A 23,176-nucleotide genomic window follows, 5' to 3' on the forward strand; every position below is an offset into this window, starting at 1 on the left:
TAGACAAGATCGACTATAGCCGCGTACTAATAGTCTAATTTGGAGATTTCCAGCTTCCTCCTTGAAAAGGGTGTCATTTGAACAATTCCTGCAAAGACGTAGTTACTGCCTGTATGGAATAGAATTTTTCAATGGTATAGGATGGAAGATTTCTGCATGTAGCACGGTGTTCCCAGCCGTGCTCTTGCGGAACAGCGTGCTAGAAAGTTTACCCTCAGCATTCCATTTTTCATTTTCTTTCTACATTTTCTTGCTTTTGTGGCAAAAAATGAAGTCTTCAAAAGACTCACTGTGCCTTTCCAAAAAAAACTTGGAGTATTTGCTTTCCGAAAATGTCTTATTTTGTTGCTGTTTCCACTGTCCTGGTGCTCCAGTGCCTCCAAAAATGTGATAAGTAGTCATAAAATTAGATGCGTAATTTATGCCCCTAGAAAGCATAAGGGTGTTCTTTGGATTTTGGGCCCTCTATGTGGCCAGGCTGTGAAAAATTCTCACGCATGTGATATTGTCATACGCAGGAGGTGTAGCAAAATGTGTTTTGAAATGTAACCCTATATATGCCTATGATGTACGTTAGGAATATCTTGTTGACAACTTGGGGTTTAATGTTGATAAATGTAAAGTTGGCACTTGAGGGCTGAGAAAATGCATGCACCATACATACTAGGGGGAGTACAACTGGCGGAATCCATAGTGGAGAAGGATCTGGGGGTTTTGGTAGATCATAAGCTCAATAATGACATGCAATGCTGCCAAGCTGCGGTTTCCAAAGCAAGCAAAGTCCTTTCTCTTATTGAGGGGTATGGACTCCAGAGAGATATAATTTTGCAAATTGTGGACAAGGAAAGATTACTCCTGCGGTGGGGGGGGTGTATTAAGTTTGAAATGGTAGTATTGTGAGCTGTAGAGGAACTGAAAGAGATGGTGTTGCGTGTCCCGGGTGGTCAGGGTAAGACTATATAGAGAAGGGTGGATGGAGGGCGCGTGATCAATTGCTCACATCAAAAAGTGCAAAATTTATTCATATGAAATAAAAACAAATAGTACCAATACTACGTATCATGCAAACAGGTAACAAAATATGTAAAGCATGAAAAATAAAAATAGGTTAAAAGTAACACAAGCCCATGTTAAGGTGAGTGTTTAAAATCGGCTGACGCGTTTCGAGGATAACCTCTTCATCAGAGCCTTGAGAACCAGGGCACAGTCTGTATGGGCCGGTAGGCCAACATGTGTACATAAAAAGGAATGGCAAGTTGGGAGGTGTAGCCGGAGATGAAAAGTTAGTTTTTCTGAGTTCCATACCAGTCCACGTTCAAACGTTCTATGTGGTGTGTTGACGGTATGTGTGTGTTCTCCTTTAAATTGTTGAAGTGGGACTGTGGGGCGGAGTGGACCTGACCTGTCTCGGGCTGGATGGAGGAGAGATTGCAGCCTGTCTGCATCCTAAGGGGAGAAGGCTGTCCTGTACTCTAAGAGGATGGAGGAGTGTGGAAATCTCTTTGAATAATACTGGTTTATTATTCAAAGAGATTTCCACCCTCCTCCATCCTCTTAGAGTACAGGACAGCCTCCTCCCCTTAGGACGCAGACAGGCTGCAATCTCTCCTCCATCCAGCCCGTGAGACAGGTCAGGTCCACTAAACCCCACAGTCCCACTTCAACAATTTAAAGGAGAACACACATATCGTCAACACACCACATAGAACGTTTGAACGTGGACTGGTATGGAACTCAGAAAAACTAACTTTTCATCTCAGGCTACACCTCCCAACTAGCCATTCCTTTTTATGTACACATGTTGGCCTACCGGCCCATACACACTGTGCCCTGGTTCTCAAGGCTCTGATGAAGAGGTTATCCTCAAAACGCGTCAACCGATTTTAAACACTTAACATGGGCTTGTGTTTCTTTTAACCTATTTTTATTTTTCATGCTTTACATATTTTGTTACCTGTTTGCATGATACGTAGGATTGGTATTATCTATTTGTTTTTATTTAATATGAATAAATTTTACACTTTTTGATGTGAGCAATTGATCGCGCGCCCTCCATCCACCCTTCTCCATATAGATATAATTTTGCCCCTGTACAAATAATTAGTAAGACCTCATCTGGAATATGCAGTTCAGTTTTGGGCACCAGTTCTCAAAAAGGATATAGGGGAACTGGAGAAAGTGCAGAGAAGGGCAACCAAACTGATAAGAGGCATGGAGGAGCTCAGCTATGAGGAAAGATTAGAGGGCCTGAATTTATTTTCTTGAGAAGAGGAGATTAAGGGGGGATATGATCAACATGTAGAAATATATAAGGGGTCCATATAGTGAACTTGGGGTTGAGTTATTCACTTTACGGTCAACACAGAGGACAAGGGGGCACTCTTTACATCTAGAGGAAAAGAGATTTCATCTCCAAATACGGAAAGGTTTCTTCACAGTAAAAGCTGTGAAAATGTGGAATAGGCTCCCTCCAAAGGTGATTCTGGCCAGTTCAGTAGATTGCTTTAAGAAAGGCCTGGATTCTTTCCTAAATGTACATAATATAAATGGGTACTAAGATTTATAGGTAAAGTTGATCCAGGGAAAATCCAATTGCCTCTCTGGGATCAGGAAGGAATTTTTTCCCCTGCTGTAGCAAATTGGATCAGGCTTTGCTGGGGTTTTTCGCCTTCCTCTGGATCATCTGTGGGTATAGGACTGTGTATATAGGATTGTATGATATTTTTTATTTTTATGGATGGACTTGTGTCTTTTTTTTAATCCCGATAAACTATGTAACTTTTTGTATTAAACAAAATAATTTCATTTTCTTTTCTACATTTTCCAAAAACTTATGGCAAAAAAATACTTTCAAAAGACTTGCTGTCTTTCAGAAAATACCTTGGAATGTTTGCTTTCCAAGATAAAGTTATTTTGTGTGTTTCTCCTGTCTTGGCACTTCAGGGACTCAATAAATGATAGGTAGTCAAGAAATTAGAAACGTAATTTCTGTTCCTTGAAATCTCCTTGGATTTTTGGCCCCTCTGCTTCTAGGCTGTGAAAGTGTTCCTTTGGGCATAATTGTACAGTGAAGGAAAAAAGTATTTGATCCCCTGCTGATTTTGTATGTTTGTCCACTGACAGAGACATGATCAGTCTATAATTTTAACGGTAGGTTTATTTTAACAGTGAGAGACAGAATAACAAAAACATCCAGAAAAACGCATTTCACAAAAGTTATAAATTGATTTGCATTTTAATGAGTGTAATAAGTATTTGATCCCCTATCAGCAAGATTTCTTGCTCCCAGGTGTCTTCTATACAGGTAAAGAGCTGAGATTAAGAGCACTCAAAGTGAGTGCTCCTAATCTCAGCTTGTTACCTTATAAAAGACACCTGTCCACAGAAGCAATCGGATTCCAATCTCTCCACCAAAGCCAAGACCAAAGAGCTATCCAAGGATGTCGGGGACAAGACCTACACAAGGCTAGAATGGGTTAAAGACCATCGCCAAGCAGCTTGGCGAGTGGGTGACAACATTTGGTGCAATTATTTGCAAATGGAAGAAACCCAAAATAACGGTCTCCCTCGGTCTGGGGCTCCTTGCAAGATCTCACCTCGTGGAGTTTCAATGATCATGAGGACGGTGAGGAATCAGCCCAGAACTACACGGGAGAATATTGTCAATGATGGCAGCTGGTACCATAGTCACCAAGAAAACAATTGGTAAAATAAACTGCGCCGTGAAGGACTGAAATCCCGCCATGCCTGCAAGGTCCCCCTGCTCAAGAAAGCACATGTACAGGCCCATCTGAAGCTTGCTAGTGAACATCTGAATGATTCGGAGGAGAACTGGATGAAAGTGTTGTAGTCAGATGAGACCAAAATCGATCTCTTTGGCATCTACTCAACTCACCGTGTTTGGAGGAGGAGGAATGCTGCCTATGACCCCAAGATCACCATCCCCACTGTCAAACATGGAGGTGGAAACATTATGCTCTGGGTTTTTTTTTCTGTTAAGGGGACAGGACAACTTCACCGCATCAAAGGGACGATGGACGGGGCCATGCGCCATCAAATCTTTGGTGAGAACCTCCCTCCCTCAGCCAGGGCATTAAAAATGGGTCATGGATGGGTGTTCCAGCATGACAATGACCCAAAACACACGGCCAAGACAACAAAGGAGTGGCTCAAGAAGAAGCACATTAAGTCCTGGAGTGGCCTAGCCAGTCTCCAGACCTTAATCCCATAGAAAATATGTGGAGGGAACTGAAGGTTCGGCAGCCTCGAAACCTTAATGACTTTGTGAGGATCTGCAAAGAGGAGTGGGACAAAATCCCTCCTGAGATATGTGCAAACCTGGTGGTCAACTACAAGAAATGTCTGACCTCTGTGATTGCCAAAAAGGGTTTTGCCACCCAGTGCAAAGTCATGTTTTGCAAAAGGGTCATATACTTATTTCACTCATTAAAATGCAAATACATTTATAGCTTTTTATATTTCTGTTGTTTTTCTGTTTCTCACTGTTAAAATAAACCTACCATTAAAATTATAGACTGATCATTTTTGTCAATGGGCAAATGTACAAAATCAGCAGAGGATCAAATACTTTTTTTCCCTCACTGTAAGTATGCCCATGCTGTGTATGAGAAATAACTTGTAAAAATTACAACTTTGTAGGGAAAAATTATTTCTTGGTTTCAGTTATAAAATTTTGCAATTTATCTTTCTTCATAAATTTAGGCCAAAATGTATATCCCAAATCCGTGTACATTTAGTCTGTGTGATAGTCTACAAACTATGGTGTACTGTGTATGCATTTGAAATGTGTTCATTCATGATGTGCTAACTGCCTATCTAATTTCTTGAGGCTATAAAATGCAAGGGCAGTAAAAAATACTCCCCAAATGACCCTTTTTTGTAAAGTAAGACAGTCCACGATATTTAATAAGAGGAATGGTGTACAAGATTATTGGGCACAGATTGTAAAGTTTCTCCACGATCATAGGGTTCGCCAATACAACTAGACCCAAAACCGTGCCTACTGGTCTTACTCCCAGACACCATGGATAGGCCTATGGCTACACTTCTCAGTGAAACATTATTTAGTGCTAGAAAATTAATCGCCAAACACTGGATGAGAACCACCTCCCCTACTGTTCAGGATTGGTTGGGGGATGTAAATGTGTCGCTGCCATATAAAAAGGTACTATATAGACATAGGGGATGCCCAACAAAATACCACAAGATATGGGGTAGATGGCTAGACAATGCCAACACTTGTACTGCATAATTGGTACAAGATAGCTGCAAGATTGGGGAGGGAGACGTATTCTGTTCACGTCATCTGTACCCTAAGAACTCGACCAAGGGGAATATCTAGTTTGGCATAATAATATAATGTAAATGGCTAATCCAGATACAATAATTCACTCGTATGTGAGATTGCACCTGACTATATATATTGTCATATTGTCAGAAATGTATGCTTGTGTACAAACGATATTTGCCACTTCTTTTGATCAATGTATGATTTGTATTTCATTTGTATGATATTTTTGACAACAATAAACATGTTCTTTGGTTAATGAGAGGAATGGTGATTTTTTTTTAAGTTGTAATAATTTTTTTTGTCACAATTTTGTGAAATTAAGAAATTAATTTTTTTTTTTCCCCGAAAAATATTTTTTTGTTTTTATATTTCTAAAAAAAACAAAACCCAATGGTGGTTAAATAACAAAAGAAAGCTCTCTGTCTCAAAACGTTATAAAAAACTTCATTAACCACTTCAACTCCAGGCCTTTTTCTGTCACTTTTTTGTTTAAATGTAAACATCTGTATTTTTGCTAGAAAATTAGAACATATATAGATCGCTCTCTCGATAGATATAGATAGATAGATATCAGAGGCCCTAGAAAATAAATTAGTGGGTGTTGCAATTTTTTTGGCGCACAATATTTGTGCAGCGGTTTTTCAAGTGCATTTTTTTTTAAATACACTTTTTAAAATTTGAATGCAAAAAAAAACACAATACATAACCAAACTTTTTCTAAAATATCAAAGGCTGTTACACCGAGTAAATATTTACCAAACATATCATGTTTTGAAACTGTGCATACGCCGTGCAACAGCGGCAAACAACGTGAATTTTACTATCCATAGGCGACGCTTTAAAAGCCTTCATAGGTTACCACTTTAGATTTACAGAGGAGATCTAGTGCTAAAATTACTAAAACAAAAACCCTCCTGTATCAGGAGACAAGAGTAACATACGAACAATTTCAATGACCAGAAGTTTTTATGTGGTTGGATTATCGAAATTCATTTGATTGTATTTTGTATCAAAAGATTCCTCCAGATTTAAAAAAAGAGTATATTTACCCCCAGCCTCAGAGGATACACACAAAAACCGATAAGGTGTATAAACCATGCATACCTAACAAACCGAAAACATAAGACAATAATAGCAACTGTCCGAACACCAAGTCTTTCAACACACAGGGCTGTACCACAGCAATTCACAGTTCTGTTATATAGGGTAACAGCTTGTGTGTGTGTGTAGATCCCCTTGGGAGCTCGAGTTGGGATTAGCTGAGATTGATTTGGTTGGTTCCCACAAACATGCTTCCTGTAATCTGGATCCTATAGATCTACATATTCCTCAATCGATGGATTATGAAGGTAATTGAATATTTCCAATGGTAAGTAAATGTATACAGTTACTGCCTTATTCACATATATCATTCCAATAGTCGACTAATGTCATGATTCCAGATAGTCAATTTAGATCAACAAATGCAGCTAATAGGGTTCAAGTTATTGCAGTGTCTCCAAGTGCAGCAGGGCTTAACCACTTAAGGACAGGGCCTTATTTTTGGGATTTGGTGTTTACTGGTTTAAACGGGTTTTTTTGCTAGCAAATTACATAGAAAAAAAAAAAAATAAAAAAAAAAAAAAATATATATATATATATATATATATATATATATATATATATATATATATATATATATATATATATATATATAATGTTTGGGGGTTCTAACACCCTAGAGAATAAAATGGTGGTCGTTGCAATACTTCCTGTGACACCATATTTGTCTTACAAGCGCACTTTTTTTGGAAAAATACACTTTTTTTAATTAAAAAAAATAAGGCAACAGTAAAGTTAGCCCAATTTTTTTTTTATATTGTGAAAGATGATGTTAAGACGAGTAAATTGATACCCAACATGTCATGCTTCAAAATTGTGCCCACTCGTGGAATGGCGACAAACTTTTACCCTTAAGTAAGAATCTCCATGGGCCATGTTTAAAAAATTCTACAGGTTGCATGTTTTGAGTTCCAGAGGAGGTCTAGGGCTAGAATTATTGCTCTTGCTCTAACGATCACTGTGATACCACACATGTGTAGTTTGAACACCATTTACATGTGCAGGCGATAAAAAATGTATTTTTTTTCTTATTTATTTACTTTTTATTCTTTATTTTTACACTGTTCTTTTAAAAAAAAAATTCACTTTTATTCCTATTACAAGGAATATAAACATATCTTGTAATAGAAAAAAAGCATGACAGTGGCCTCTTAAATATGACATCTGGGGTCAAAAAGACCTCAGATCTCATATTTACACTAAAATGCAATAAAAAAAAAAAAAAATGTTTAAAAAAAATGCCCCTTTAAGACCTATGGGCGTTGGTGACTTTTTGACGTTGCTTCCGCCCTGCAATGGTATGGAGCCGGGTGGGGGCCATCTTCCCCTTACTCGGCTCCATACCACATAGGGAGAAAGATCCGATCGCCACCACCTCCAATAAGAGGTGGAGGGCACTGGAGCGCGGCGGGATGCCCTCTCCCACCACCGATAAAAGTGATCTTGCGGCGAAATCTGAAAGCCGACTGCCTGCTGAAGTAGTGGATACCGGGGTTATGGCAGCCAGCGGCCATATAGCGTAGCAGTAAAGGTATTGTCTGTTTTGAGCCCTAAGCCCCCATTCACATTGACTGCAGCTTTGAAATTGTGCAACTTCCATCTGAAATCTTATGATTTTAAAGCCGCATGTCAGTGTGCCTTCGGGTGCGACTTGGAAGACATCAGGCTTCATGCAAGGATGTCTATGCAGGAACTACATGCAAATGTGTCTATTCAGGACTTTTTAAAATTGTGCAGCACAGCAAAGTCAGAGGCGCACGGATTTGAACAGTGTGATTGCCGGCAATATGCTGCAAATCAAAAAGTTATAGCGTCTACAAACTAGGGTACATTTTCTGTAATTTACACAGCTTTTAGTTTGACTGCCTATGTCATTTCTTGAGGTGCCAAAATGGCAGGGCAGTACAACCCCCTCCCAAATGACCCCATTTTGGAAAGTAGACACCCCAAGGAAATTGCTAAGAGGCATGTTGAGCCCATTGAATATTAATTTTTTTTTTGTCCCACGTGATTGAATAATGACAAAAAAAAAAAAATTACAAAAAGTTGTCACTAAATTATATATTGCTCACACAGGCCATGGGCATATGTGGAATTGCACCCCAAAAATACATTCAGCTGCTTCTCCTGAGTACGGGGATACACGTGTGGGACTTTTTGGGAGCCTAGCCGCATACGGGGCCCCGAAAACCAATCACCGCCTTCAGGATTTCTAAGGGCGTAAATTTTTGAATTCACTCCTCACTACCTATCACAGTTTTGAATGCCATAAAATGCCCAGATGGCACAATACCCCCCCAAATGACCCCATTTTGGAAAGTAGACACCCCAAGCTATTTGCTGAGAGGCATGTTGAGTCCATGGAATATTTTATATTTTGACACAAGTTGCAGGAAAGTGACACTTTTTTTTTTTTTTTTTTTGCACAAAGTTGTCACTAAATGATATATTGCTCACACAGGCCATGGGCATATGTGGAATTGCACCCCAAAATACATTTAGCTGCTTCTCCTGAGTATGGGGATGCCACGTGTGGGACTTTTTGGCAGCCTAATCGCGTACAGGGCCCCGAAAACCAATCACCGCCTTCAGGATTTCTAAGGGTGTAAATTTTTGATTTCACTCTTCACTGCCTATCACAGTTTAGGAGGCCATGGAATGCCCAGGTGGCACAACCCCCCCCCCCCCAAATGACCCCATTTTGGAAAGTAGACACCCCAAGCTATTTGCTGAGAGGCATGGTGAGTATTTTGCAGCTCTCATTTGTTTTTGAAAATTTTTTTTTCTTTTTTCAATTTTCAAAACTTTGTGACAAAAATTGAGGTCTGCAAAATACTCACTATACCTCTCAGCAAATAGCTTGGGGTGTCTACTTTCCAAAATAGGGTCATTTGGGGGGGTTTGTGTCACCTGGGTATTCCATGGCCTCCGAAACTGTGATAGGCAGTGAAGAGTGAAATCAAAAATTTACGCCCTTAGAAAGCCTGAAGGCGGTGCTTGGTTTTCGGGGTCCCGTGCGCGGCTAGGCTCCCAAAAACTCTCACACGTGGTATCCCCGTACTCAGGAGAAGCAACAGAATGTATTTTGGGGTGTAATTTCACATATTCCCATGGCATGTTTGAGCAATATATCATTTAGTGACAACTTTGTGCAAAAAAAAAAATTGCCTTTTTCCCGCAACTTGTGTCACAATATAAAATATTCCATGGACTCGGCATGCCTCTCAGCAAATAGCGTGGGGTGTCTACTTTCCAAAATGGGGTCATTTGGGGGGTTTTGAACTGTCCTGGCATTTTATGCACATTTAGAAGCGTATGTCACACATTACCCACTCTTCTAACCACTTGAAGACAAAGCCCTTTCTGACTATTTGTTTACATGAAAAAATTATTTTTTTTGCAAGAAAATTACTTTGAACCCCCAAACATTATATATTTTTTTTTAAAGCAAATGCCCTACAGATTAAAATGGTGGGTGTTTCATTTTTTTTTTCACACAGTATTTGCGCAGCGATTTTTCAAACGCATTTTTTGGGGAAAAACACACACATTTTTTAATTTTAATGCACTAAAACACACTATATTGCCCAAATGTTTGATGAAATAAAAAAGATGATCTTAGGCTGAGTACATGGATACCAAACATGACATGCTTTAAAATTGCGCACAAACGTGCAGTGGCAACAAAATTAGTACATTTTTAAAAGCCTTTAAAAGCCTTTACAGGTTACCACTTTAGATTTACAGAGGAGGTCTACTGCTAAAATTACTACCCTCGATCTGACCTTCACATGCATGGTGCAATTGCTGTTTACATTTGACGCCAGACCGACGCTTGCGTTCACCTTACCGCGAGAGCAGGGGGGGACAGGGGTGCTTTTTTTTTTCCTTTATTATTTTTTTGCTTTTTTATCTTATTTTTAAACTGTTCCTTTCATATTTTTTTTTTTTTTTTTTTTTTTTTTTTAATCATTTTTGTTATCTCAGGGAATGTAAATATCCTCTATGATAGCAATAGGTAGTGACAGGTACTCTTTTTTGAAAAGATTGGGGTCTATTAGACCCTAGATCTCTCTTCTGCCCTCAAAGCATCTGACCACACCAAGATCGGTGTGATAAAATGCTTTCCCAATGGCGCTGTTTACATCCGGCGAAATCTAAGTCATGAAATGCTCGTAGCTTCCGGTTTCTTAGGCCATAGAGATGTTTGGAGCCACTCTGGTCTCTGATCAGCTCTATGGTCAGCTAGCTGAATCACCGGCTTTATTCTCAGGTTCCCTGTTGAGACAGGAGAGCCAGAGAAAAACACGAAAGACGGTGGGGGGGGCATTCCCACTGTATGTAAAAGCAGTTCAGAGGCTAATTAGCCACTAGGATTGCTTTTACATGAAAGCCAACCGCTGGCTGAAAAGAATGATACCAAGATGATACCTAAACCTGCAGGCATCATTCTGGTATAACCACTCAGTCGTGAATTGCGTACCTGAAGACAAAAAAATGGTTAACAATAAAACACAGTAAGCGGTAAAGTATAAAAAATTGCATACCTGAAAAGCAAACATGATAAAACATAATAACAATAAAACATTGCAGAATAGAATACAGTAAAAAAGAGCAGAACAATAGAGAGAGAATAGAGAGAGAGAACAATGAAACAACTTTTTTTTTTTTTATATATTTTTTTGTTTTTTTACACTTTTTTTTGTAACTGTAACTTTTATAACTGTAACCGGTTCCAGGTTCGGGTCTCTCAAAATGCGATGGCATCTTGGGAGACCCTGTGAAAGTGTGCCTAGTCTGTGCAATGCTGTACCCTACGCTAATACTCAACTAGTGTATGGTAGCATTCAAAACATTCACCAATGCAAAGACCAGGATTGTCAGGACAGGAGGGACAATAATAGCGCGTGTCACGCTTATATCCGCGCTTGCTGCAGACACGACATCTTTTTTGGGGGGTTTGTTGGGTAGGGGTACTCGGGAGGACATAAAGAAAATGCCTCTCATGCAGCCGACTGCATTGTGGATGTGAATGGGGGAAGTACGGGCGTTGCAGAAGTGGTGGGTTCCCAATTAGGATTGGCGAATGCAGCAGGAAGGGCACTATGGGCACGACGGGCCTGTGTTTGTCTTCTTGGTGGCAGCGGGACACTACTTGTGCTTGCCACCTCACCAGCTTGAACTGCATTTATGGGACGTCACCAAGTGTCACTGCAGTGCTGGCTTGACTACGATTGGGGTGTACTAGGCCGCTGGTGCTTGCCAGTTCACCAAAACGCTACCAAAAAAAAACTGTTAGCGATCGCAGGGCTCAGGCCTGACTCTGCGAACGCTGCAGTTATGCGTTTAGTGTTTTGTAAGTGACAGTGATCGATCGATACTGCACTTGGGTGGGCTGGGCTGGGCCGGGCGGAGGGGCAAAACGCAGGTGCTAGCAGGTATCTGGGCTGATCCCGCTAACACTGCGTTTTTGGGAACCCTAAACTACTGGGGACGCTAGTATAGATCTGATTGGATCAGATATTGATCCGTTCAGATTCTATACCAATAAGGGAGGCGTATCGTGCGTGGGTGTTAGCGGTACTGGCGCTAACCTGACGCTGCCTGGGGCGACGCATATCACCGCAGGGCGATCGGGGGGCTAAACCTTTATTCGATAATAAATGGCGGGTGCCCTGACACTATAAAAAATAAACGAACTAACCAGCGTCACCCGTAACAGTTATACAGTGATCACTGGTGAAAAGGTTAACTAGGGGGCAATCAAGGGGTTAAAACATTTATTAGATAGTATATGGGGGTCCCTGACGCTATAAAATGCTGACGGCAAACCTATATATTTACCTCCCTAACTAGCGTCACCAGTGACACTAATACAGCGATCAGAAAAACGATCGCTTAGTGACACTGGCGACAGGGGGTGATCAAGGGGTTAAAACTTTATTAGGGGGGTATCCTAGACCTAAAGGGGGCTAATACTAACTGCCCTACCACACTAAATGTCACAAACTGACACCAATGCAGTAATCAGAAAAAAAAAAACTGCTTGGTGTCAGTGTGACGGGGGGGGGGGGGGGGGTGTGATTGGGGGGGGTCGGGGGTTTACTGTATGCTGGCATGTTCTACTGTGTGTGTGTGTGTGTTGGTGCACTCACTCGGATGTCTTCTCTCCTCGGCGCCGGAACGGAAAATACCGAGCCAAGGAGAGATGACATAATTTCCTCTGCTGCTGTTTAGCATACAGCAGCAGAGGAAGAATCTGATTGTCTGGGAGCGATCGCGAGGGGGGGGCACGAATGGATGGTCTCCCTCTCATCGCTCCCAGACAGAAGCCGACCGCCTCGGGCACTGGGGGGGGTCCGCTTGGACCCCCCACCCGCGGGAGGCAGATCACGTACAGGTAAGTGATTCTGCCTGCCCGTGCCATTCTGCCGCAGTATATCTGCGTGAGGCAGTTGGCAAGTGGTTGAACGCCAACATTTTTTGGGGGGGGCGGGGAGTTTTTTATAGTTTTTTATAGTTTGTTGTACAATTTTGCAAACTGTTAATTGTTGTCCTTCATGTGCGCTGATGAGGCTGCACTGATGCACCCTGGTAGGCGGCACTGATTGGCCCTGGTAGGCTGGTCCCTGGTAGGTGGCACTGATGGGGGGCACTGTGAGGAGGCACTTAAAATTACACTGATAATGAGTTTCCTGATTATCCGTGTAGATGTCCCTTTCACACAAGCCGGTTACCGGCTCTCCTCACGCTGTTAGCGCGAGGTAAAGAATGCCGATAATCTGCTTGTGTTTACATCGTGATCAGCTGTGATTGGACACAGCTGATCATGTGGTAAAGGGCCGCTGTGATTGGCCCTTTACCCTGATCTGTAAACAGCTGTGTCCCAAGGACACAGCGATCACAGCGCACACCGCCCACACACCGTAGCCAATGCGAACCCGGGAGGACGTCATATATGACGCCCTCCCAGAATTGGCCGACCGCCCTGTAGCTGTCACTCGGCTGTAGAGTGGTCGGGAAGTGGATTAACCACTTGCTTACTGGGCACTTAAACCCCCCTCCTATCCAGAACAATTTTCAGCTTTCAGCGCTGACGCACTTTGGATGACAATTGCGCGGTCATACAACACTGTACCCAAATGAAATTTTTATAATTTTTTTCCCCACAAATGGCTTTCTTTTGGTGGTATTTGATCACCTCTGCGGTTTTTATTTTTTGTTAAAAAAAAATGTAAAGACTGAATTTAAAAAAAAATAAAAAAATTTATATTTTGTTTATAAAAAATTTAAAACCGGTAATTTTTCTCCTTTATTGATGTATGCTGCTGAGGCGGCACTGATGGGTGATGGGCACTGGGTGGCAATAATGGGCACTGATCAGTTACACTGATAGGCAGCACTGCTAGGTGGCACCGATTGGCACTACTGGTGGGCATTGTTAGGTGGCACAGATGAGGCAGATGTGCCTCTAACACTTCGGGACCTTTGTCCCTCGCATCTGAGCCGGTGATCGGCTTTTTTTTCTACTCATGGGGGCAACTTAAATACATAAATCCCCTATACTTTCATGTTATCTAATTTTCCTCAATGGCATAGAGCAAAATGCCTTGGCAATGGTTTCTCAGGGTTCTTTTCTTTCATTTTTGCATCGGTTCCCCTAATATAATTCTAAGAGAGCGTTTGGTCTTATCAATGTAGAACATTTCACAAGGACAGGACAACAAATAACCCTAGAAGTAGAGCAGTTGATCAGGTCCCTTTATTTGAAAGCTCTTCTCATCCAGTGCATCCCTAAACGTGTCCATTCGGTCAATGTATGGGCATACCTGGCACCAGCCGCACGTAAACATTCCCTTCTAGAGTGTTGAGAGCCAGGTCATTCTCAGTTCTTTTGTGAATTTTGAGTGTATTAATACCCAAATATCTTGCTCGGCGGGCCACCATCTTAGAGTCAGAGCCAATAATACTTGCCAGGCCAGGGTTGTTAGTTGTTATCCCCCAGTGCTTCTGCAAGATCTCACGAACAGTATCCTATTACGTTCAAATTGTGTTATTGCAGAGGACAGTTACTATAGCTGGCCAGATTGAGGAAAGTTCACAGGGTTTTGGACACTTTTTTTAAAGATCTAGATGAGCTTCAGAAACCAAATAAACTACTGATGAAGGAGGTAGAAAAAAAACATCATCTGACAGTAACAAACCAGTCTAAATTTAGACGCGATTTAAACAATTGGGAAAAAGGGTTAATTTTCGATCTAACTATCCGATGGGGGAGAAGGAGATCAAGAAAGGGGGGTTTCCTATTTACATCACGTTCTGGTGGTGAAAGGTCACCCAAGTGATACAGATGAAGAGGTAGTTACAAAGACTGTCTTTTTTTTTTTTTTTAGACCAAGAGGGGGGAAAAAAACAGCGAGGCTCACCCCAACTACCTAAAACCACAAGAACAAAGAATACACTGGACAAACAAAAGTGAAAAGACGGAACCAAGGGGCAGAAAAGGAGGGATCAAGGAACCAGAGAAATTGGAAGGGGAAGATTGAAATCCTTCATCTGAGTCTGATAGGAAGGTTATCAATTTATCGGATATCCCCCCGGCCCCTAGACACATCCATCTGTTGCAACGAGGCATGTCCTTTTCCTCCAGCAATATGGATGAGTTTGTGATATATAAGGATGTTACCCTTTTGCTGCACTAGGTCTTTCTGAGATCACTTTATACCCAAAAAGATGCCCCTCAAGTTAATGAGGCCACAATGGAAGCTAGTGATAGAGAGGCCCTGGATATTTTGGAGGAGAACAAAGATGTAGAGGATAATGACACTTGTTTACAGAAGAAAAGCACAGTTGAGAATAATGTCTAAAAAGATGCTACCAAAATAAAATAAATGGTTAACCCTCTTTTTGGACATGGTGCAGACTGATAGTCTGCATTAGCATTAATTTGGCCAAAGAGAGGACCTGATAAACTGTCACGTGATGAGCGACTTATGCTAAGATAGTTACAGGAAGTGAAGCATATAATTATTAAAAGAAGTGATAAGGGTGGTAATGTGTTGGACAAGAAATCATATGAAGGGGAGGTCAAGCGACTTCTAGGAGACATAACAACTTACAGGCAACTAGCTCACAGCCCCTTGCCAAAGCTAGTAGGAGAGCTGATTGAAAAATAAAATCGCAAAGGAGGTGGGCCTAATAAGCCGGAATTGGATCATCTCTACGTGAGAGAATTTTACATAATATTTAAGGTACTTAAGTGCCTACAGAAACCCCCAGGAAGACTAATAGTCTCGACAGGAAAAGAGCCTTTGGAGAAAATTAATAGACACCTTGATTCCCTACTTAGAGTTGGGGACCAAACTTAAATCATATGTACAAGATGTTTTTGCCAAAATAACTGATATGAGAGTTGAGGAAGATGTTTGGTTACTAGGTGTAGATGTCGAATCCCTCTACACATCAATCCCACATAATTGTGGATTGTGAGCTGTTGGGATATTTTTGTACTATTATCCTGAAAGTGGCCCACAAAATGAGTTTCTAATAGAACTGCTGGAGCTTACTCTTAAAAAATTTTTTTTTTTTTCAAGTTTAACCTAAATATTTTCAGCAGATTAAGGGCACCTCAATGTGGGGGCATCATGGGCTCCGGCCTAAGCCTGTCTCCATTTTAGACTTTGGGTGGAGAAGGAGATATTCACCTCCCCGATGTATCTTAGCCATGTACATACACGGTTAAGATACATCAATGATGGTACTGTTGGTGTGGAGGGGAGACATTTAGGGTCTGCATAAATTTATCAACCAATTGAATAGCAATGACCGTAACAGCTGCCTTACCTATACCTTTGACTGTAGACAAATCTCTTTTTATAGACTTGTGGATCACCATTGAGGATGGACTACTATCCACCCGTATATTCCGTAAAGAGACTGCGACCAACGCTCTATTAAGAGCAAATGGCCATCATCCTGACTTACGCAAGAATAGAATTCCAGTTGGCCAGTTTCTTCGTAATAAACAAAATTGTACGAGACCAAGTGATTATAGGAGGGAGGGAAAAGGTTACTACGGCTCTACGGAAAGCAAAACGTAGAGTGACAAGTTGTGACCGAGCCTCCTGAAAACTAGGGAAAAAGAAATGGAGGAACCTGTCCCCATGAGAATACCAACAAAATTTGGAGCACAATGGGGTACTGTTCATGAGATCCTCCAGAGGTACTGGGGGATCCTAACTAACACCCCTGGCTTAGCAAGTATTGTTGGCCCTGCCCCTAAGATGGTGGCCCGCCAAGCAATACATTTGGGTGACATGTTAATACACTCAGAATTCACAAAAGAACTGAGAATGACCTGGCTCTCAATACCCTAGAAGCAAGGGAATGTTTCTCTGCAGCTGAAGCGAGGTATGCTCATACGTTGGCTGAACTGACACGTTTAGGGATGCACTGAACAAGAAGAGCTTTCACATAAGGGATCTGATCAGCTGCTCTACTTCTAAGGTTATTTATATATTGTTTAATCCTTGTAAAAAGTTCTACATTAGTAAGACCAAGCGCCCTTAGAATTCAAATAGGAGTACGTATGAAAATGAAGGAACAGAACCCTGAGAAACCATTGGCAAGGCATTTCACCCTATGCCATTGAGTAAAATTAGATTGCATGAAAGTAAAAGGGATTTATGTACTTAAGTTGCCCCCAAGAAAAGGTCATCTCAATTTGGTGTTACTACAAAAAGCGAAAGGGTAAATATACAGATTGAAATCCTCGACTACAGCCGGTTTGAACACTGAGCTGGACCTGGTTATTTTTGGAATCGTAAGAAAAAATATTACCCCTACTATGAATTTTGCCTTTTTATATAGCGATGGAATTTCTATCCCCTGTGTTTATTCTTGTGTATGTTTGGACTGCCTTCTGTCTGTGTCCTTTTTTGTTTATGGTTCCTTTCTCTCTCTCTCCCCCCCTTATTGAATTCTATATATGCTTGAAAGCCCACTTTGTCCTTGTTCGTACCTCTTGAAAGTATTCCGATCTATGGAATATTAACCACTTAAGGACCAGGCCTCTTTTTTAGATGTAGTGTTTACAAGTTAAAAACGGTTCTTTTTGCTAGAAAATTACTTAGAACCCCCAAACATTATACATTTTTTTTCTAACACCCTAGAGAATAAAATGGTGGTCGTTGCAATACTTTCTATCGCACCGTAAATACACTTTTTTAAATTAAAAAAATAAGACAACAGTAAAGTTAGCACAATTCTTTTTCTATCATGAAAGATAATGTTACGCTGAGTAAATTGATACCCAACATGTCACGCTTCAAAATTCCACCCACTCGTGGAATGGCGACAAACTTTTACCCATAGGCGACGTTTAAAAATTCTACAGGTTGCTTGTTTTGAGTTAGGAGGTCTAGGGCTATTGCTCTTGCTCTACCGATCGCGGCGATATCTCGTGTGGTTTGAACACCGTTTTCATATGCGGGTGCTACTTGTATGCGTTCGCTTCTGCACGCAAGCTCGGCGGGATGGGGGGGTTAAATTTTTTTTTTTTCTTATTTATTTTACCTTTTTATTTTTACACTGTTTTTAAAAAAATTGTCACTTTTATTCCTATTACAAGGAATGTAAACATCCCTTGTAATAGAAAAAAAGCATGACACGACCTCTTAAATATGAGATCTGGGGTCAAAAAGACCTCAGATCTCATTTGCAATAAAAAAAAATTGTCATTTTAAAAAATGAGTTTAGAAAAAAAAATGGCCCTTTAAGAGCTATGGGCGGAAGTGACGTTTTGACGTCGCTTCCGCCCTGCAATGTCATGGAGATGGGTGGGGGCTATCTTCCCCTCATTCGTCTCCATGCGTAGCCACAGAGAGGACCGGATCGCTTCCGCCGCTGCCGACGACTCCGGTAAGCGGCGGATGGCATCGGAGCGTGGCGGGAGGGGGGCCCTCTCCTGCGGCCGATGAAAGTGATCTGGTGGCAAATCCGCCGCAGAGACCACTTTTATCTTGTAGCGGACCGCCGGCCGAACACGAAGATACCGGGGTTATGGCAGCTAGCTGCTGCCATAACGATATCCGTCCTCAAAGTGAGGACGTATATCGGCGTTTGGCGGTCAAGAAGTGGTTAAAATCCACTATAGCCATTCAAATATCATGGAAACTTTGCAATACTATTGCTAGTTCTATGATCATATTGACTTTATAAAACCTAGGAAGCCAATGTTAACCACATGGAACCATAATTGAATTGCCATTGTCCCTTTTAGGATGAGTGTTAGGGGTGGAAACACCATAAAAAAGACAGCTGGGAAACCACCCAATGTCCAGATGACACTACGCAGCGAAACACATTGACATAAGCGTTATGTGACGCCACCTGCTGTATTTCCTGATATGTTGGAGCAGGAGCGATAACAGGAGTTGAATAAAGTGTTGAACGGTAGAGCATCCGAACAAGAACCTGAGCTTCCATCAGAGCAGCTGGTACAGCCAGAGCAGATTAGCCAGGGCCGAATTGCCCGCAAGTGCCAGTAATGTATGTACATTCACGCTGCCACTGTGTATGGGGACCTATGCACTTTATCTACAGCATTACCAGCAGCAGTGAGGAAGGAGCCTAAGCAAGGCTTGAAAACCTTGGGGCTTAGGTCGGACAGGAGCTACCTGATGTTTTCACCTACTTTGTATGTTGCCATGCTATGCTACATGCTGCTGCTCTTACCCTTCCTTGCTTTTCCCTGTGGGCTGCATGTGTGCTATAACTAACTGCTCTAACTATCTTTTCAAGTGGATATGAAAGGTGAATACAGTAACTGTTCAACACACCTACCTAACATCACCAGCAGCAGTGAGGAAGAAACTTAGCAGGGGTTTAATACCTTTGCTACTATGCTATATGCTGCTATTCCCTGGCCTTTCTGTGCTTGCCTGCTGTCTGTGTGCTAACCAATTGCTTTAATTATCTAAATTGACTGTATCTGGAATCACGACATTAGTCTATTGGAATGACATACACTATATTGTCAAACGTATTGGGATGTCTGCCTTTACACGCACATGAACAACAAAGAAGGGGGTCCCCTATTGGTTGACTTTTTAGGCACATATAAAAAAAGCGTAGAAAAGTATAAATAGTACAAATATAATTTATTAAGTTGAGACAATAAAAATATAACAAAAATGTAGCATCTATTGTTTGGAATGCGAATCAGACAATATTACAATAGTCTGTATAGAGTGTTTGAGACGGTACTCTTGCACCCGACGCGTTTCGGAGTAAGTTAACCTCCTTCCTCAGGGGTGGTGTACATTAGAAACAGTTCTATATTAGAGAAAATATATTGAAAAGGTAACAATCAGCATATGAGTACAGATGTGTAAAACATTTCATGATGTACTTTTCATGTCTTATACACTTACATTCACACTGTGTTGACTGACTTGGCATTCCGTAAAGCTTTTAGTTAAAAACAGCGACAATGACATGGTCTGTCTACCCAATATGCTCTTGATTCCGAAACAAACAGTCATTTACATATTAGAGATGGAATTGTTGTAAATCCATATATAAGTGGAGATGGAGTTTCTTCCACAGAGATATATGCGTAGTATTCTCTTCACGAAGAAGAGAAGGCCCATAAAGGGCGTAAAATAGATACTTGAGGCTCCACTGAGGCCGAAAGGCAACTCCTGCAAAAAATATGATAATATAAGTGTATAGTGAAGGGTCCTATTCATTAGTCAATATTGAGTACCTTGAAAGGGCTAATTTACAAAGTTTAACTCATAACTGGAGGTGGCTCAACAGATGGCGTTTATGGATGTATGTTTGATAGTTAGAAAGGTGATAAATAAATAGATAAAGTATTCAATTGATTGAATTTCAGATATTAATTTCTCACAACAGAGAATTGTATGAAGGGGTAATAAGATTACTGCAATGCTATAACATCCAAATAATGTTGATTTGCTTGATTAGAGATTAATTATCATATATAAAGTGTGTCAAGTAAGGGGTAATAATAAAAGATATTTACATATAATCAATTTTTTATAGGGTTCATCTATTACATTTATTAGGATTGACCAGAGAGACCCCAGGCACAGCCTCAATATGAATATTATAGGGATATAGTTAGCAAGCCTAAGCTGAGGTAATAGCCATTAAACAGTAGTTGTTTACTTGCATAACATAAGAGTAGAATTTCATATAGTAATTTCTCAGAACAGAGCGTTATATGAGGGGGTAAAAGGATTGCTACAATGCTATAACATCTGAGTAAAGTTAATTTGCTTGATTGGAAATTAATTATAGTATATAAAGTGTCAAGTAAGAAGTAACCATAAAGGACATTTATATATAATCAATTTTATACTGACTTCATCTATTAAATTTATTAGAAGTAAAAAAGAGAGGTCCCAAGCACAGCCTCAGTATGAAAGTTATAGGGGTATAGTTAGCAAGCCTAAGCTGGAGAAGTAGCCATTAAACAATGATTGTTTACTTACAAAGCATGGGAGTAGATCAAAACGTGCAGCTATTCAGGCCGGTGTCATCCTGTAATTTGCAGAGGATGTCCGGCATTGAAGTCTGCTGTGTTATAAGGCCTCTCTTCCCCAATCAGCTGTTGATGTAAATTACAACAGCTGATGTAGTGGGAGGGAGAGAAGGCAGGTACGAGCCGTGTATGGCCCCCCGGGAGGAGTGAGCGCCGTCCTGTCCGTGGTGCGCATGCGCAAGCCTGTGCGTCAGGACGTTTGCACTACCCACTCCACCCACAGTATGCTTCCCTGGCAGACTACGCATGTGCGCCAAGGTCGCAAGATGAAGGCCAGTCAAGAGTGGATGCTGACTGTAGCCTCACATAGCACTGCCGCGGGTTACATGGCCCGAGCGGCTTGGTTTGCCGGGCGAGCGTCAAGTTAGTGTATATGGTCGTAATACTGTGATGTTAAAATAACATCACCTTAAAAACAATTTATAAAGATGAAATAAAAGTGAAAATTGTAAAGTTACATTTGATGTAGATTCATAGATTACAATATTACCCCATCCTCCAGGCCGTTTATGAACAAATTAAATAGGATTGGTCCCAGCACAGAACCCTGGGGGACCCCACTACCCACCCCTGACCATTCCGAGTACTCCCCATTTATCACCACCCTCTGAACTCGCCTTTGTAGCCAGTCTTCAATCCATGTACTCACCCTATGGTCCTTGCCAACAGACCTTATTTTGTACAGTAAACGTTTATGGGGAACTGTGTCAAATGCTTTTGCAAAATCCAGATACACCACATCTACGGGCCTTCCTTTATCTAGCTGGTAACTCACCTCCTCATAGAAGGTTAGTAGATTGGTTTGGCAAGAACGATTCTTCATAAATCCATGCTGATTACTGCTAATGATACTGTTCTCATTACTAAAATCTTGTATGTAGTTCCTTATCATCCCCTCCAAGAGTTTACATACCATTGATGTTAGGCTAACTGGTCTGTAATTCCCAGGGATGTATTTTGGGCCCTTTTTAAATATTGGTGCTACATTGGCTTTTCTCCAATCAGCTGGTACCATTCCAGTCAGTAAACTGTCAGTAAAAATTAGGAACAACGGTCTGGCAATCACTTGACTGAGTTCCTCAAGTCCCCTTGGGTGCACTCCATCTGGTCCCGGTGATTTATTAATGTTAAGTTTCTCAAGTCTAATTTTAATTCTGTCCTCTTTTAACCATGGAGGTGCTTCCTGTGATGTGTCCTGAGGATAAAGACTGCAGTTTTGGTTACTGAAGCCCCCTGATTCCCTCGTGAAGACTGAGAAGAATAAATTCAATACCTTCGCCATCTCCCCATCCTTTGAAACCAGATGTTCTTCCTCATTCTTTATGGGGCCAATATGGTCTGTCCTCCCTTTTTTACTGTTTACGTACTTAAAGAATTTCTTGGGATTTTTTTTTTGCTCTCCTCTGCTATGTGTCTTTCATGTTCTATCTTATGGTTCAATAAGTTTTTATTGATGTTTTTGCAAGAGTATAAAGAGTATAAACAACGTAAGAAAAAGAAAGACAAAATAAAGGAGTGTAAACAGTGCCAATTACTTGACATATAGTCTCCTAATAAACAGTTATATCTTTTAAATATTGAAATAGTGCAAGCGTTTACATGTATCAGGGTTATTATATGTGGAGCAATACTTTCAACCCGTACAACAGGTGTATGTTGACATATAAGCATTCACTACTCTAAGTTGGGGTGCCCCTTTGGGAGCCTGCTGCACCCCTAAACATAGGTAGTCTAGAATAATCAACGTGTGCATAGGATACATCAGTATGTTCAGTGTCAAAGATTTGGATCTCCCTTTCCATGGGAGATCCTATATTTATATTGCATCTAAAAAGATTATATCGGAGATCTAGAAAAGGGGAAAGGTAGGAAAGACAGAGTAGAAAAAGGCGGAATGGGTATAGAGAAGAAAGAAAATAGAAAGGGGAGGGGGTGGAGGGGTATGGAGACAGCGAGCTTCGGTCTATTTATATATAGGGACTTTACTATAAATATAGAGTATAATGGATAAGGGTTGTTCAATCCTTATGAGGGGTTCTCAACCGAGAGTCTTTGAGTTTGTCTGATGTAGAGTAACTCCTCCAGATACTCCAGACAAAAGAGAATTTGGCATATTTGTCTAGGGCTTGGGCCTGCATTTCCTCCATTAGCATGTAGTTGTTTACCTCTCTGACCCATTCTATTAAGGAGGG

The 23,176-nt window shown here is 41.0% G+C and overlaps 1 protein-coding gene across 14 annotated transcripts in view; it reads left to right on the forward strand.

Annotated features, from left to right (window-relative positions):
• The window catches only part of NOL8 (nucleolar protein 8), a 602,139-nt gene that overhangs the window by 519,759 nt on the left and 59,204 nt on the right, over positions 1-23,176 (forward strand). The window contains exon 19 of one of the 14 annotated variants that reach the window (XM_073592680.1): positions 14,806-15,065. The exons of the other annotated variants lie outside the window; for them this stretch is intronic. Coding sequence (XP_073448781.1) covers positions 14,806-14,958 — 153 coding nt within the window. The 3' untranslated portion in view covers positions 14,959-15,065. Of the gene's footprint in view, positions 1-14,805; positions 15,066-23,176 lie in introns of those variants that run through there. 14 annotated transcript variants of the gene reach the window in all.

Source organism: Aquarana catesbeiana, linkage group LG07 (assembly GCF_042186555.1).
Source record: "Aquarana catesbeiana isolate 2022-GZ linkage group LG07, ASM4218655v1, whole genome shotgun sequence".
Classification (NCBI taxonomy): Eukaryota; Metazoa; Chordata; class Amphibia; order Anura; family Ranidae; genus Aquarana; species Aquarana catesbeiana.